This window comes from Ursus arctos, unplaced genomic scaffold (genome assembly GCF_023065955.2).
Source record: "Ursus arctos isolate Adak ecotype North America unplaced genomic scaffold, UrsArc2.0 scaffold_1, whole genome shotgun sequence".
Lineage (NCBI taxonomy): Eukaryota > Metazoa > Chordata > Mammalia > Carnivora > Ursidae > Ursus > Ursus arctos.
This window is the reverse complement of record NW_026622763.1, coordinates 56,273,310-56,289,796: the sequence shown is the minus strand read 5'-3', so window position 1 is coordinate 56,289,796 and position 16,487 is coordinate 56,273,310. Positions and strand designations below refer to the sequence as shown.

Below are 16,487 nucleotides of genomic sequence, written 5' to 3'. Positions count from 1 at the left end.
CTGAGAGATTGAGGACATGGTTTGACTCATCCAAAGAACACTGGACTAGAAGCTAGACTTCCTACCCTGGCTTTGGCATCATTGATCAGGTGACTGTGGACAAGTCACCTAAATTCTCCCAGCCTGTTTCCTCATTTGTCGAATGAGATTGCATTAGGAAAAGATTTTCAAACATATTTTAACCTTAAAACTCTTTGTGCAAAAAAATCTTATCAGGAATGTCCAAGATATAAAACACCTAAAAACTGAAATTCTCTGTTTGAAGCCAGGGTGGGGGGATCCAGAAACCCCTGTAAACTCTCCTTTCTTTGATTACATACATGGAGGTCTGAGGAGTTGGAAGATCCCTGGACTAGATGAACCTTGAAGTCCATTCCAGCTCTGAAAAATCCTAAGTGCACCATTTTTGTTCTTGTTGTTTAGTGGTCAATATCAGTTAACTTGACTACTCAAATATTAAAGAAATAGGGGCCACATTCCACAAAGAGCACAGTTTCCCCGGAGGCACACAGCAGACATTCCAGAGATGTTTAAAGAATGGGTAAACGAAGGTACCAAAACGGGAGTGAGGGAAGAGCGGGTATCAGGAGGGAAGACACAAGATTCTTTATGGCAAGAAATAAAGTAACAGAAAATTATAAACCAGGCAAAGAGGGGAAAAAACAAGGAAGACGAGGCCGATTAGCAAGACACCGAAAAAAGAAAAGATGCTGAGGCAGCTGGTAAGAGGACTGCCAAAGGCAAAGTGAACGTCAATCCAAACAAAGGAAAATGGCGCTTCTAACCCCCCAAAATGAGGATGCACAATCCTGTCATCAATTGCTTAGAAAAGGGCCACTAGAGGGGGGTTTGGCCAAGGAGAGAAGGAGGGAGTGGGAGCCCGAACAATAAGGTCCCTAGCTCGCCTTCACAGCTGCCTCTGCGGGGGAAGGCTGGGGAAGCTGGGGGAGAGAGAGTGCCGGGCAAATTGCCTCCTCAGAGCAGGTAAGAGGAGGTTGTGGAGATTTATGGATTTTATTAAGCCAGTTTTCTGAATCACTCTGCTATAAAGGAAAATAGCTTCTGCCACGCTGTCTCTCCTCCTTCAGGTAAGGAACAAAGCGGGGGTGGAGTTGGGGCAGACCCTGGTAGGCGTCTGCAGCTCAGAAGCACGGCAGGTGTTTCTGGCTAGTGTGCCACATCGTGTTTATATCACAAACGGGAATTGGAAATCAGTCCGTATGAGGCAGAGACGAACCCACATCTGTTATCCTTCCCAACAATAAATAAATAGTCCCGACAGACGGATGCCAGTCTATCTAGAGCAAAATTTTAAAGCCTGTGCTTTATGATAAAACCAGACCCAGGGTCCGACGGAGACTGCAGGCAGCTGCGGGTCCCGAAGCCGCCCTGAGTGTTGATGCTACATGTTGCTAAGGGGAACATAATTTATAGCACAAACCCTACGGCTTCCACTAAGGTTGAGCTTTCGTCTCATTTTCTTGCCTTTTTATTGGCTTCACTGCACGGTTGCCAATAGCAACATCCACTGGTAGCAAGGGGAGTTCAACACCATCGCAATCTGCCATACACTGGAGCCCCGACAATGTCAACCATCCATCAAGTAGCTGTTTGTAATTGCCTCCATCTATTTTTCCTGTCTCGAGGTATCTTTCCTATTGTGGGTCAACATTCAGAAACTGCTGACTAATGCCATGGGTCTGTTCCTCAGAGACCATGAAGCAGTGGAAAAGGATATCAGCACCCTCCCTGTGCAATCCCAAGGGGTGAGAGGTTGAACACTTGCAAGTTGGAGATATTTTTAATCCCTTTTCTAAATAATGCATAATTTTCCAAGACTGTGAGGTATGTGTGGTTATCTATATACTCTGCTTTTCTACAATACACAGAAATGTTCTCAGTCCTTATTATTAATGTTTATTTCCTACTGGAGGAAGGCATTTGAAACGTGAGCCTTCTTATAAAAACTTCACCTGACCAGACGATGTTTGCTTCCTCCAGTCTCTTGGCCATTGATGGTTGTAATGACTTCATCCTACTTTCTCCGCGTGATGTATTTTTCTCAGACGTGCTATTTATTTTCTTATTAGTCAATATGTACATAATCCATGCGTAACCTATGATGTAGCTTGCGATCCTGGCCAGGAGGGACAGGTGCAAACTGTAAAGGGCACCAGGCAATGCACAGCCGACAGGGGCTCCCCATCCCCTTGGCCACCAGCTGGACATGTTCTCTTGGGACTCTGTAGGTCTTGGGTTTTCCACCTGCAAAATAAAAGTGCTTGCTCTTATTCAGTTCATTTCTACACGAGGAACAAGTTGTATTTAGTTTTTAAAATGTTTTCCACAGAATGGTCTTATGTATTCTTCTCAAATAAAATAGGAACAAACCTACAGAGGTCATCTTCTCTCTAAAGACAAAATAAAAAGTTACATACATGGGATGGATCTAAAACACCCTTATCACAGCTAGATCTGAGCCTGCCTCTAGTGATCATGAAAGATATGGTCATCAGTACAATTTTTTAAAAATATACTCTCTTACTTCGCAGAGGACAATTTTAGATGATCTCATATCTAGATGTCCCATAGATGGCAGTCACTTTAATTTAGAAGTCAATTTATAAAATGAGTCAGATGAAATTAAAATTGCATGTGTTTTTTATTTTTAAGATCTGAGATGTCTATACATTTCCGGTATTTTATATTTGTATACACGTTGGGTTGGGTTAGAAAATCTTTAAAATTTTGTTAGTGTAATAACAGCATTATCTAATATTAATGCTACAGGAATTCAGTTGCTTTTTTCATGTATCAAGATTTATCATATTTTAACCACTTACCTTAGGTCATTAAACAGAGTCTGCTCAATTTACTTTGCGGTACAATTATTTTAAAATCCATTTCTCCTGCTGACTCTTAATGAATTGCAGGAAGATAAAATATAGTCTCGTTCCCAGAAATAGTGTGAAACACCTCCCTTCAAGCCGGACAGAAATCTAAACATATTGGGGAAGATTTAAATCTAAAGAAAAATGTCTGGGCTGGAAAAAATAAAAATTCAAAGAGGACTCATTAAACAAAACAAAACCTAATTTGGGCCCCTAAAAACTGGCCACGCCAGCACAGCGAGGTTTCATTATCTGCTTCAGAGCAACAGTCTCTGAAACAGTTCTGCCGCTTGCTGTCCAGAACTCCCCAAACTCAAATGCAGCAGGAAATGTAAAGGTTGAGGCTGGCTGCAGAAGGCCAGAATTTCCTGAGTGAGCAGTAACAAAATCCAAGACAGAGATGGCAGAAACAAAACGAAGCACGTCCAGGGACTGCCATGAACTCACGGCGCAGCAATGCCTGGTGTCCTGCTCACATCGTTTGTGTTACTACCTTTTCCTCAGCTAGTAACTTGGGGTTGCATCTTTTCTAATTTGATTTTGAGTGTTCTTGTGTTTTTGGCACATCTCCCAACAGGGCCAAAGATCAGTTGCTTATCTGTGCAGCATATCTACGCCAATGTGGAACGTACACACTGGTACAGAATATGTTTATTAAGTAAGTGAAGTATTCGCTGTGACCAAAATGCGCTATTTGAAGCTATCATCTATCTCTGTGTTCACCTTCTGTGTGTATATGTATAAGAATCTCAATTTGTTTTCTTTAGACTTGGATCAAATCATCTTTAGACAAATTAAGAAAGAAGAGAGCGAAAGAAGAAACAGCGAGAGAGAGAGAAAGGGAGAAAGGGTAGGGAGAGAGAGAAAGAAACAGCATACCGTGGAAGTAAGAGTCTGGGTTTTGTTAAGTCTCACTCCCGCGGGGGAACTTGCTTTTGCCATTTTAGTTTGATATACAATAATCTAAAAAGGATTCCCTGCGGATTTGCTTCCTCATTATTATTGTCCTACACAAAAGAAGGGGACTATGTCTTCAGTTGAGTTGTTTGAAGTCACTCCCTTTGTGCAGATTTGCAGGCTGATGTTTCATCGTAAGAATACTACCTTCCAGATTGCGTGGCCATTTCCCAAGCAACCAGTTCACGAGTTTGAAACAGTCTGCTTTAAGAGACCTAAATATCTTTGTTTTTAATAAAATGCTTAAAGTTTAACTGAGCCTCTGGTATAATCTTTCTCCCTCTTGAGAAGGTGATTTAAAGGCTGCAAGAGGCAAGCATGCATCCGAACAGCGACAGTTTAAATTCTGAATGTCAATTTAGCCCATTCACCTTGTCTTGATGTGTGATGTTTGCCCATATGAGAGGGACACTGAGACCGTCCTGTCCGTGGAGCATTTTAAAGATGACAAAAGGTTCTTCAAAGTACTGACAATTTTCTGGAGGGGGAAGAATCTGCAGCTGCATGCGGGTTCCTGCGCCCGTTACAGATTGCTCGCATTTGCATGGGCAATTACACAGGGGGATCCCATCAATGCAGGGCTGCCAGCCACACTGACGCCATACAATTACACAACGGCTTCGGTGCTTAAACCTTAAAATTCTTACACCATTGTGCCTGTTCTATTAGAACAAACTGCAGCAAATGATCCAAAGCCAATTCAAATGACTGGAGAGGAGGTGCCCAGGGGGAGCAAGGGAAGAGGTGCAGCGTGGCCCCTACTGGCCAGTTTAAGCAATCGCCAGTCCCCACGTGCTGGCTGCAGCCACCACAGGCTTCCTATTGTGCTTTGCAGCCCATGATTTTCCAATGGGGCCAACGATAAGAGTCACCTAATTCACAGAAGGCCTGTGAGGATTAATGAGGGGAGTTAGGCAAAGCAGGACCTGGTCCTGGTACAGAAAGTACTGCATAAACACGAGGCTTAGAGTAGCTCTTTGTTCGGATGGTTGACTGCTTTCTTTAAATGCCAGTATCCACAGTTGTGCCTTCTCTACTAATTCCATTTATAAACTATAATGCTATTGTGCTCCCCCTGATAAGTTAGATAATAACACTGTAAGCACCCAAATATAAGCTACTTGATAAAAAAAAAAGCCAAGGTATATCCAAGAAGGAAGTCGAATTAAAATATTAATAAAGCTGAAACTACCAGCAAAAAGAGAGTTCATAATGAGGCCAAACGGCTTACTATCTGAGCGTAAATGCCCCAGTGCTGATCTGGTACACAACCTCTCCAAGAGTGCTAAAAGATTGAACAGATGCTCCTAAGAGTCAATTACATTACCAATTTGGCGCTGATTTATTCTTTTTCCGTGTTTATTGTTGAGAGGAAGCAAGGTACCTGAGCCCCTGAAACTGGCCACCCTGAAGAAAATGGCCTGCAATGAGAGGGAAAAAGAAAGATCGACTGGCAAATGGTTTTGCAGAAGGTCTTCCATTATCAAGGAAGATGTCTGCCCACGGCTGTGGTAGTTGGGATGTTTAGAAATGACCGCTTTACCAAGAGGAAAGGATCACCTTTGCAGGATAAATAAGAAATCATACCGTCCAACTGTTTTACAAGAGAACAGATTACACAGACAAATAGAACAGGATTTGATCATCTCACGGTTTAGCAGGCAGAAACAAAAGCATATGAAGAACCAAACGTCATGCTTTTACCTCCTACACATTTTGCCTGAATGGAATTCTTCTACGTGGTAAACATGCCTCCCTTATGCAGCAAAATCCATCGAGTCCAGCACCATTTTCTCAAAGCCTAGTTCCTTTCAAGAAGGCACTAAATCATTTTATCGCAACCACCAAATGCTTTCTTATTGCTAGGAGTGGTATGATACACTTACTTTCTGATACATGCTCCAGTTTTCAAGATTCTGTTGGTAACAAAATGAGCTTTTATGACATTTTATAATATTCCACCCCATTTATTGCTTTCCAGAATTTCTATCATTAATTAATGGGCCTTCTTCCACCCTCCCCCCCAAAAAACCTAATCTATTCCCCAACTGCCTATCATAGACTAAATAAAAGTCAGTCTATCACAGCAGCAGTGATGGTCATGCCAATTTCACAGTGTGATTTGTGCACTCATTTCATTTTGAAAATGACCCTGCCCTCCATCTGTCTAAACCGAATGTCCTGCTTTTTTCAAGCCAGGCCTTGGGAGCAGCAGCAGATAAAATAAGGGGAAAGACACAGAGCAGCCTCCCTCCTGCCCCCATCCCCCGTCAGCTGCCACACCCACAGACAGGTACCAACACAAAGAGAGGACCCCAACTGATGCCTGAAGGGAAATTTGGGAGACAGAAGATAGCCCTACTATTTTTCATCCACTTCCAAGAAGCCATTTGAAGGTGAATGCTTTACATGATACAAATACAATTCTGAAAAAAAGACTGACAGACTAAAGATAAAAAGGTAGTTTCCCATTTCTATGTTCTGTTGTCTTACCTTAACAGTAACTTATCCATAGTAACAGTTCATACATAAGGATTTTAAAACACTAAGTCTGAGTTTCCAAGGGACAAATGTAGTCAGGCAGCCATAAAGGTGAAGATCCTCCCACACCCACCCCTCAATTACTGGGCAGCACTAACCCGCCTCTGTCAACCCACATACCTGCTGAGTCGAAGGCCCTTAACGTGTGCACCCAGAGGTTGGGTTGAAAGAAGTGTCTGAGTAGAGCTGTAGTAGTCCTCATTGCCTGTTTTCTCCGGGTGTTTTAGGTGTGCGGGAGCCCCCACTCAACCCTCTGAAATGTGTAGTTTCTTTCTCTCTCGGTATTCATGCAGTGGTAAGTTCCTTTTCTGGTCACACTCAGAACTTCACAGCTCTGCCAATTTCTCAGCAAGAGAAGACCTTTTATCTTCTGATATGAATGAGTACATAAAGTCAGTTGTTTTCTGATATGAACAATCACACACCTGGAGATGTCTCCTCCTAGATACACCAGGTGACTAGAAGCTATACCACCCCCACCCACTAATCAGTTCCTAACATCTGCTCACAGTTGCCATTCAGATCTGGAAGTTCAAATTTCTACTGCCCACACCAAGTCGGTTGGTTGAATGGAGGAAACCGACACTAACCTTCCATTCTACAACTTGGCCCCAAACACTGGGCTCTTACAACATCTATAGGGGATATACAGAATGAGTTATTTATCAGTCACTATTTCCTACTGAAACTAGATGTTGGATATCACCGCAGAGCTGCTAACTACCTAACTGTGTGGTCTTAAGCCAATAACGTAAACCTCTCCAGTACACAGATTCTTTACCTGTATGTAATATACAGAATATGGAGTGGTTATTAAGATCGGAAAAAAATGTACATAAATGGTTTAATAATACAATATGGTTGGTGTCGCGTCTAAAATTTACATATAGATAAGCTGCATGGGCAGCAAAACCATGAAGGAAGAAGATAAAGGACTTGCACTGAAGTCTTTAACTATATAGCAAAGACATGCTTTTATTTGGACACCATTTATCTTAGGGACTAGACAGGCCAACGCAAATGATGGAATACCAGTAGAGATCTAGGTAGATCAAGGAAGAATGTTTTCTTTTTTGTAGTGAAAGCCAGAGGACCAGGGCAGGAAATGCAGCCAAGTTTAAATGCTGCCATCTGCTCTGTAATAACTGTTTATGAAAAAACAAGGGGACTGGAAACACTTGAATCTAAAATTGAATGTCTCACAGTACCAGATAATACAAAACCATTTCCTACCGTCACCTGTGAAAACGACAAAAATAAAGATCTCTCGATTATTACCTTCATAGAAAGTATGCCCTCGGGGCACCTTTAAAAAAGAACCTACTCTAATTCCAGGGCAATTCCAAGGAAATAGTCCGTCCACCTTTTCCTTCCCGCTAATTTACAAGCACAAAACACGAACCGACACCGTTTGTAGGCATTGCACACTATAAAAGGCTTAAAAAGCAAGGGATTTCAAACCATAACCCTTTCTCCCCGACGTCAGACACCGAAATGATACAACCCGCTACCCGGACCTTCCATAACTATGGGAGGATAAAGGGTACTGAAACCTCATCTCTCCACGCCTGTGAGTCGATCCCGCGAGAATACGCCCCCAGCATGCAGCGCGCCCGCGTTCCGGCGCCGCGACCAGAGTGGTGCATGTCGGGAAGTGGAGTTTTCATCTCTGAGCTACCTGGAAGCGTTTGTTCAGTCTGGCGTTACTAACGGCCTTAGCGGCCTAAAGTCTTCGAGGACAGATTTAATAATTGAAAGACTAACTTCACTGATTACTGTTTATCCCTAACGGGCTTATTCCGTTACAAAGTAATCTCAGGACAAGCAGCTTTCCGTTTCCGGCAGGCTAGTTGCCGTGGTAACGAGCACGCTCCAACACCAATGCCGTTATGGCCGGGCTGAGCGGCGCGCAGATCCCGGATGGGGAGTTCACCGCCGTCGTGTACCGCCTCATCCGCGATTCCCGCTACGCCGAGGCGGTGCAGCTGCTGGGCGGCGAGCTCCAGCGGAGCCCGAGGAGCCGCGCCGGCCTGTCGCTGCTGGGCTACTGCTACTACCGCCTGCAGGAGTTCGCGCTGGCCGCCGAGTGCTATGAGCAGCTGGGCCAGCTGCACCCCGAACTGGAGCAGTACCGCCTGTACCAGGCCCAGGCCCTGTACAAGGCGTGCCTTTATCCAGAGGCCACCCGGGTGGCCTTCCTCCTGCTGGACAACCCCGCCTACCACAGCCGGGTCCTGCGTCTGCAAGCCGCTATCAAGTACAGCGAGGGCGACCTGCCCGGGGCCAAGAGCCTGGTGGAGCAGCTGCTGAGTGGGGAAGGGGGAGAGGGCGGTGGGGGCGAGAACGACCCCGACGGCCAGGTCAACCTGGGTTGTTTGCTCTACAAGGAGGGACAGTATGAAGCCGCGTGTTCCAAGTTCTTTGCGGCCCTGCAGGCCTCGGGCTACCGGCCTGACCTTTCCTACAACCTGGCTTTGGCCTATTACAGCAGCCGGCACTATGCCTCGGCTCTCAAGCATATCGCCGACATTATTGAACACGGCATACGCCAGCACCCGGAGCTCGGTGTGGGCATGACCACGGAGGGCATTGATGTTCGAAGTGTTGGCAACACCTTAGTCCTTCATCAGACTGCCCTGGTGGAAGCCTTCAACCTCAAGGCAGCCATCGAGTACCAACTGAGAAACTACGAGGTGGCCCAAGAAACCCTCACTGACATGCCTCCTAGGGCAGAGGAAGAGTTAGACCCCGTGACCCTGCACAACCAGGCGCTCATGAACATGGACACCAGGCCTACGGAGGGGTTTGAAAAGCTACAGTTCTTGCTCCAGCAGAACCCCTTTCCCCCGGAGACCTTTGGCAACCTGCTGCTGCTCTACTGTAAGTATGAGTATTTTGACCTGGCAGCCGATGTGCTGGCAGAGAATGCCCATTTGACCTACAGGTTCCTCACACCCTATCTCTATGACTTCTTGGATGCCATGATCACTTGCCAGACAGCTCCTGAAGAGGCTTTCATTAAGCTTGATGGGCTAGCAGGGATGCTGACTGAACAGCTCCGGAGACTCACTAAACAGGTACAGGAAGCAAGACACAATAGAGATGATGAAGCTGTCAAAAAGGCAATGAATGAGTATGATGACACTCTAGAGAAGTATATTCCCGTGTTGATGGCCCAGGCAAAGATCTACTGGAACCTTGAGAATTATCCAATGGTGGAAAAGATCTTCCGCAAATCTGTGGAATTCTGTAATGACCATGATGTGTGGAAGCTGAACGTGGCCCATGTCCTGTTCATGCAGGAAAACAAATACAAAGAAGCTATCGGTTTCTATGAACCCATAGTCAAGAAGCACTATGACAACATCCTGAATGTCAGTGCTATTGTGCTGGCTAACCTGTGTGTTTCATACATTATGACAAGTCAGAATGAAGAAGCTGAGGAGTTGATGAGAAAGATTGAAAAGGAGGAAGAGCAGCTGTCCTATGGTGACCCAGATAAGAAAATCTACCACCTCTGCATTGTGAATTTGGTGATAGGGACACTCTATTGTGCCAAAGGAAATTATGACTTTGGTATTTCTCGGGTTATCAAAAGCCTGGAACCCTATCATAAGAAACTGGGAACTGATACCTGGTATTATGCCAAAAGATGCTTCCTGTCCTTATTAGAAAACATGTCAAAACACATGATTGTGCTTCGTGACAGTGTTATTCAAGAATGTGTCCAGTTTCTAGAACAATGTGAACTTTACGGCAGGAACATACCTGCCGTTATTGAACAACCCCTGGAAGAAGAAAGAATGCATACTGGAAAGAATACAGTCACTTATGAATCCAGACAGTTAAAAGCTTTGATTTATGAGATTATAGGATGGAATATATAGTTATGTCTGATAATGCCATTTATCATAATGGCTCTGTTATTTATATTTGGCCCTCTATTTTGTTTGTATCCATCCTTAGGCATCTTTACATTTGTTACATATTGAGCCTTGTAGAGTTTATAATTGAAATAGTTTAGATGTAACTTTCGAAAAACCTCACAAAAAGAAATATAATAAAAGAACTTGTACCGTAGAAGGATTTATGAAGAAACTCAAAAGTGAATGAGGAAGTTGTATCAATATCTGTAATGCCCATGTTCTCTTTGTATTTCATACTTTGCTTTATCCTAAGGAAACCCTGCATCGTAAGATTATATCTTCCAAGGACTAGGCACTATCAACTATATGGGAAATCTAGACATTAATAATTATTTCAAAGATTGCATGTAGTACTCCAACAATTTACCCTTACAATTACATTAATTTTGTAATGCAGACATCTTGGATAGATTATAGTATGTTTGGGCAGAGTTTTCCAGTATGGTTGTAATGCTTTAACAAAAATTCCTTGTGTTATAGATACTGTTGCTATTTTTAATTTGCAGGATTCATGGGAAATCTTGTGCCATAACAAAATTAGGATGCTATGGTGTGGATACAATAAACAATTGACAATTTCCGTGGTTTTCTTTGCTCCATTTGTTAATTTGAATATATGAACATAAACATGATCCTTTTATTTATGGAGTTGATCTTTAACAATGATTAATAACAGAAGGTAGCCTTAGAACTTTACTTGAATTTAGGACACATTCATGTTATAGCCTTTTGAAAAAAGAAAAATATTCTACACTATTTCCATGACCCCAACAAATTCTTCTCCTCCTCCCACTACAGATGGAGTGATATATCAGTGAATTCTGAAACTATCTAGTAGATTCATAATGCCAGTTTCATATTCAAAACCCTATCAATAGTATTTTAAGCTTCTTACTGTGACCCTCACTTATTCTGCTCAGGCATTTAATTTTTCTATAAGCTGCTAGAGCTTCATTCTTTGTTTCCACCACTGCTTACCTTTTTTGCTCCTCATAAATGTAACTGCCCCATTCCACCTGGCCTAGAAAAAAATAAATACTAGGTTGAACCATATGTCAGTGCTGATTTAGAGTTTTCAACCTATAATAACAGCAATTTCTTTGGTTTGACCTCATAGCTTTCAATGAGTGATAGGGATCCTGCTATAATAATTTCTTTTTCCCCTTCAAAGAGGAACAAATTAGCTACATAGGTATCTAGATGCATTATGCTCCAAATAATTCCTCTATAGCATGACATCTTTGGGTGCTGAAACACTGTCATCTGTCCGAGAGTTTGGCTCATTATGAATACTAAAGCATGGTATCTAATTTATATCACCTTTAATCTGTACCATTTATCTAGTTGATGGTGATGGCCCCATATTTGGAAGAAAATCTGAAGGGATCTTTGAGTTTATATGCCATATATTGGAGAATATTTCCCATTTGCTTGGGAAATAGAAGAAATACTGGTGGTGTCTCGTAAGTGACTCCTTTCCGATTCTAGCTAATTCCTTCTATTGCAGATAACTACCAGAGAACATAAAGAAATACTTTGTGTCTTCCGTTTCCAGCCAGCTCCACCACCAAGGCGGTTATGGCCGGGCTGAGCTGCGCGCAGATCCCCGATGGGGAGTTCACCGCCGTCGTGTACCGCCTCATCCGCGATTCCCGCTACGCCGAGGCGGTGCAGCTGCTGGGCGGCGAGCTCCAGCGGAGCCCGAGGAGCCGCGCCGGCCTGTCGCTGCTGGGCTACTGCTACTACCGCCTGCAGGAGTTCGCGCTGGCCGCCGAGTGCTATGAGCAGCTGGGCCAGCTGCACCCCGAACTGGAGCAGTACCGCCTGTACCAGGCCCAGGCCCTGTACAAGGCGTGCCTTTATCCAGAGGCCACCCGGGTGGCCTTCCTCCTGCTGGACAACCCCGCCTACCACAGCCGGGTCCTGCGTCTGCAAGCCGCTATCAAGTACAGCGAGGGCGACCTGCCCGGGGCCAAGAGCCTGGTGGAGCAGCTGCTGAGTGGGGAAGGGGGAGAGGGCGGTGGGGGCGAGAACGACCCCGACGGCCAGGTCAACCTGGGTTGTTTGCTCTACAAGGAGGGACAGTATGAAGCCGCGTGTTCCAAGTTCTTTGCGGCCCTGCAGGCCTCGGGCTACCGGCCTGACCTTTCCTACAACCTGGCTTTGGCCTATTACAGCAGCCGGCACTATGCCTCGGCTCTCAAGCATATCGCCGACATTATTGAACACGGCATACGCCAGCACCCGGAGCTCGGTGTGGGCATGACCACGGAGGGCATTGATGTTCGAAGTGTTGGCAACACCTTAGTCCTTCATCAGACTGCCCTGGTGGAAGCCTTCAACCTCAAGGCAGCCATCGAGTACCAACTGAGAAACTACGAGGCGGCCCAGGAAGCCCTCACTGACATGCCTCCTAGGGCAGAGGAAGAGTTAGACCCCGTGACCCTGCACAACCAGGCGCTCATGAACATGGACACCAGGCCTACGGAGGGGTTTGAAAAGCTACAGTTCTTGCTCCAGCAGAACCCCTTTCCCCCGGAGACCTTTGGCAACCTGCTGCTGCTCTACTGTAAGTATGAGTATTTTGACCTGGCAGCCGATGTGCTGGCAGAGAATGCCCATTTGACCTACAGGTTCCTCACACCCTATCTCTATGACTTCTTGGATGCCATGATCACTTGCCAGACAGCTCCTGAAGAGGCTTTCATTAAGCTTGATGGGCTAGCAGGGATGCTGACTGAACAGCTCCGGAGACTCACTAAACAGGTACAGGAAGCAAGACACAATAGAGATGATGAAGCTGTCAAAAAGGCAATGAATGAGTATGATGACACTCTAGAGAAGTATATTCCCGTGTTGATGGCCCAGGCAAAGATCTACTGGAACCTTGAGAATTATCCAATGGTGGAAAAGATCTTCCGCAAATCTGTGGAATTCTGTAATGACCATGATGTGTGGAAGCTGAACGTGGCCCATGTCCTGTTCATGCAGGAAAACAAATACAAAGAAGCTATCGGTTTCTATGAACCCATAGTCAAGAAGCACTATGACAACATCCTGAATGTCAGTGCTATTGTGCTGGCTAACCTGTGTGTTTCATACATTATGACAAGTCAGAATGAAGAAGCTGAGGAGTTGATGAGAAAGATTGAAAAGGAGGAAGAGCAGCTGTCCTATGGTGACCCAGATAAGAAAATCTACCACCTCTGCATTGTGAATTTGGTGATAGGGACACTCTATTGTGCCAAAGGAAATTATGACTTTGGTATTTCTCGGGTTATCAAAAGCCTGGAACCCTATCATAAGAAACTGGGAACTGATATCTGGTATTATGCCAAAAGATGCTTCCTGTCCTTATTAGAAAACATGTCAAAACACATGATTGTGCTTCGTGACAGTGTTATTCAAGAATGTGTCCAGTTTCTAGAACAATGTGAACTTTATGGCAGGAACATACCTGCCATTATTGAACAACCCCTGGAAGAAGAAAGAATGCATACTGGAAAGAATACAGTCACTTATGAATCCAGACAGTTAAAAGCTTTGATTTATGAGATTATAGGGTATTCTTTGATATTCTCTCTGCCAAAAGTTACCAGGTTTTGCCCTAAAGGAACAATTGCTAGAGTGACATCTTTGCATAAGCAAGTTATCCTCCGTAGTTTATAGGAGGCTGTAGGAAGGGTTGTGGCATGAGCTAAAGAACTGTTAGAGTGGGTATGTTTGCATTCCTCTGGGGACCGCTTTGTAAATGATTGCTAGCCCATGGCTGGGCCTTTCTTCAATCAGCAATCAAGACCCGTGCATTGTGCCATCCCAGGATAGACTTTGCAGTCTAATAAGACCAATTCTGACCTTAACTGTATACCTCCAACCCATTTTTTAGTCCTGTAGCCTCTGGGTCTCAACTGAGTCAAGTTTGGACCTTGGCCCAAGCTCTTGTAGAAGTACAAGTACTAAATGAATGAGAGTTGTTTTTTTGGTTCTTTTCAGGTTATGAGGTTTTGTCTGTGGCTTAATTTTTCTTCCATAATTTGGTTGATCGGTTGATCTTAAATTTTATACAATACTTCCCCTAATTTTCCATTTTTGGTTTTCCAGGACTGATTGTGCCTCCTTGTGAATAGTGACAAATAATCAAATGCGAAAGCTTTCTAATGTGTTCAGCATAGGGAAAAGTAAGCACTGAACTGACAAAAGACTAAGGTATGAGTTCCAGACTGTCCACAGTCAAGTTTTACGTTCAGAAATTCATTTACCCCTTGAGGTCTCACATCATTTGAACTACTAGATGCTTTTCACAATTACTTCTGGCTGTAGCATCTGATTCCGTACAACCACATAGCAGAAAGTTGACTGCTTTTATGACCTGGCTATTTAAACAAGTCAGGAAACAAAATATATAATTGCATTTCAAATGAATGTTTTCTGGTATCTGGGCTTACAATAAATGTTAACCCACTAGGTAAATGTCTGTTGTCACTTTCTGTTGGATGCTACACCACATTGATTACTACTAAGAAATTTGGATTTTTGCCTTTTTCTACTTGGAGCTTCTTCTTATGACTCTCTTAACTATGAAAGTATAAAAGGCAGTCCTTGTTCTCTGCTATGGGTTGTGCATAAATTAAGAATTTTGTAAATATTTAGAAATTATTTAATTCTCTTAACCTTTTAGTTTTATCCACTAATATTTCTATTTGGTGGGGAAGGGGAGGTTTGCTTTTAATTCTTCCAAAAAATGTTATACCACAAATGATATGTAAATGATATGTACTCCAGGAGTTCTATTAACAGGATATTATAATATGCATTTTAAATCAATTATTCTTGAAATAATTAGAGCTCCTCCTGCCCAAGGTGAAGGCCTCCAGGTGCCAGTCTGCCACGAGTCTGGAAACAGAGGAACAGGTGAGGTGAAGATGAAGGGGAGATGTAGCTATGTGATTTACTTCCCGACCCACCTTGGATCCCCTTCGTGTCCAAATCTCAGTAGTTAATCAAATGTCTGCTGCCATTAACAGAACAGAAGTAATGGACAACAGAGTAGAAGTGACAGATGCCAGAGCTACTCTGTAACTAGCTCAAACCACCAGTCCTTGCACCCTTGTTTAATACAAGGAGGAGAGGCCATGCAGACTTTCCAAAAGGACAAAGCCACGATGAACAGGAAGGCAATCTCCAGTTTATAAAGCTTTCTCTTGGGGTGTTTTCTTTTTTTGCCTTCAAAGGGTCTATTTCAGAGATAGTAGTGTTTACTGCTACAGAATGTATCGCAAGATAAGAAATGAAAAATCTATCTGCCTTACTGCCCTCCTTTTCTTTCTCTTTTTTATCTTTTATTTTCTCCCTTTTGTCAATTATAGGGACACTTCTCTGAAAGCTGGCAGTTGAAACCACAAGCAGGTATAAAAGATGCGTACCAACCTTTTAGCGGTAAGTGTCAGGTAAGTAGCACTGTGATTATCACAGTGACTCTATAAACCATTGAACCATCCATTTTTGCAAATTGAGATAAAACTTATCAATAAAAAGTGACTCTCAAATTAGTTTAGCCAGAGAAGATTTTAAGAGGACTTAACCAAAAGCACTGGATCTATAAAATTTGCAGAATGCGGTGTGCTTTATTTGTATATTTGCAGTAATCCTTATCTTTTTCTCTTTAACCTCAACAGAAAAACAGTGACTGAAATTTTAAAGAGTACAATTTTTTTTAATGTTCTGTGACACTGGGAATTTAATATACTCTTCACTCTAGACGAGACTTACTTTTCTGTAGCCATAATCATTTTATATTGAAAAATAGAGCCAGGCATTAGCCAGAGGTAATTAATTAATTAGTCATAGGTATAGTATGGTCTTGTTTTAATATTCCCCTTGGGGAGGGGGAGAGTGAGTCTTTACAAGGTGATTGCTTTACACTTCAGTCCTCAAGAAATCAGGGCTCTTTCGGTTGTTTAATAAAATCAGTTCCCTAGGATTTGGGCCAAGATTGACCTATCACATATTGAAATCCTGTCTACAACATCATAATGTGTCTACAACATCATAATGTGTCTATATTAGAAAAGGAATTGCCCTCATAGGGAAAAAATGTTCAGAAAATAGAGAGTTCTGTGTACATTTCTAGAATGAAAAATAGGTATTTGTTAGTTTAACCAGGACCTGCCAA

General features: G+C 43.3%; 2 protein-coding genes and 1 long non-coding RNA gene across 5 annotated transcripts; 2 read left to right on the top strand and 1 right to left on the bottom strand.

The window, feature by feature from the left end:
* Positions 1 to 998: 998 nt before the first annotated feature.
* Positions 999 to 7,980, bottom strand: LOC130544874 (uncharacterized). 3 transcript variants are annotated; one of them, XR_008961560.1, is made up of 3 exons: positions 6,510 to 7,928; positions 5,176 to 5,269; positions 999 to 2,265 (listed from the first exon to the last, which is right to left on the bottom strand). It is a non-coding gene; the product is annotated as an uncharacterized LOC130544874 (long non-coding RNA). The 3 variants fall into 3 exon arrangements; XR_008961562.1 differs by lacking the exon at positions 5,176 to 5,269 and having other exon boundaries at positions 6,510 to 6,759; positions 7,668 to 7,928; XR_008961561.1 differs by lacking the exon at positions 5,176 to 5,269 and having other exon boundaries at positions 6,510 to 7,980.
* An 80-nt stretch (positions 7,981 to 8,060) lies between these two features.
* LOC125281341 (tetratricopeptide repeat protein 30B-like) lies at positions 8,061 to 10,895 on the top strand. The gene has a single exon (XM_048214474.2). The coding sequence runs from the start codon at positions 8,279 to 8,281 to the stop codon at positions 10,274 to 10,276; it is 1,998 nt and encodes a 665-aa protein (XP_048070431.1). The 5' UTR covers positions 8,061 to 8,278; the 3' UTR covers positions 10,277 to 10,895.
* Positions 10,896 to 11,867: 972 nt separating this feature from the next.
* On the top strand, positions 11,868 to 14,843 carry LOC113250723 (tetratricopeptide repeat protein 30B-like). Its single transcript, XM_026492465.4, has one exon. It carries the CDS (start codon positions 11,894 to 11,896, stop codon positions 13,982 to 13,984), a length of 2,091 nt encoding a protein of 696 aa, XP_026348250.3. The 5' UTR covers positions 11,868 to 11,893; the 3' UTR covers positions 13,985 to 14,843.
* The last annotated feature ends 1,644 nt before the right edge of the window (positions 14,844 to 16,487 follow it).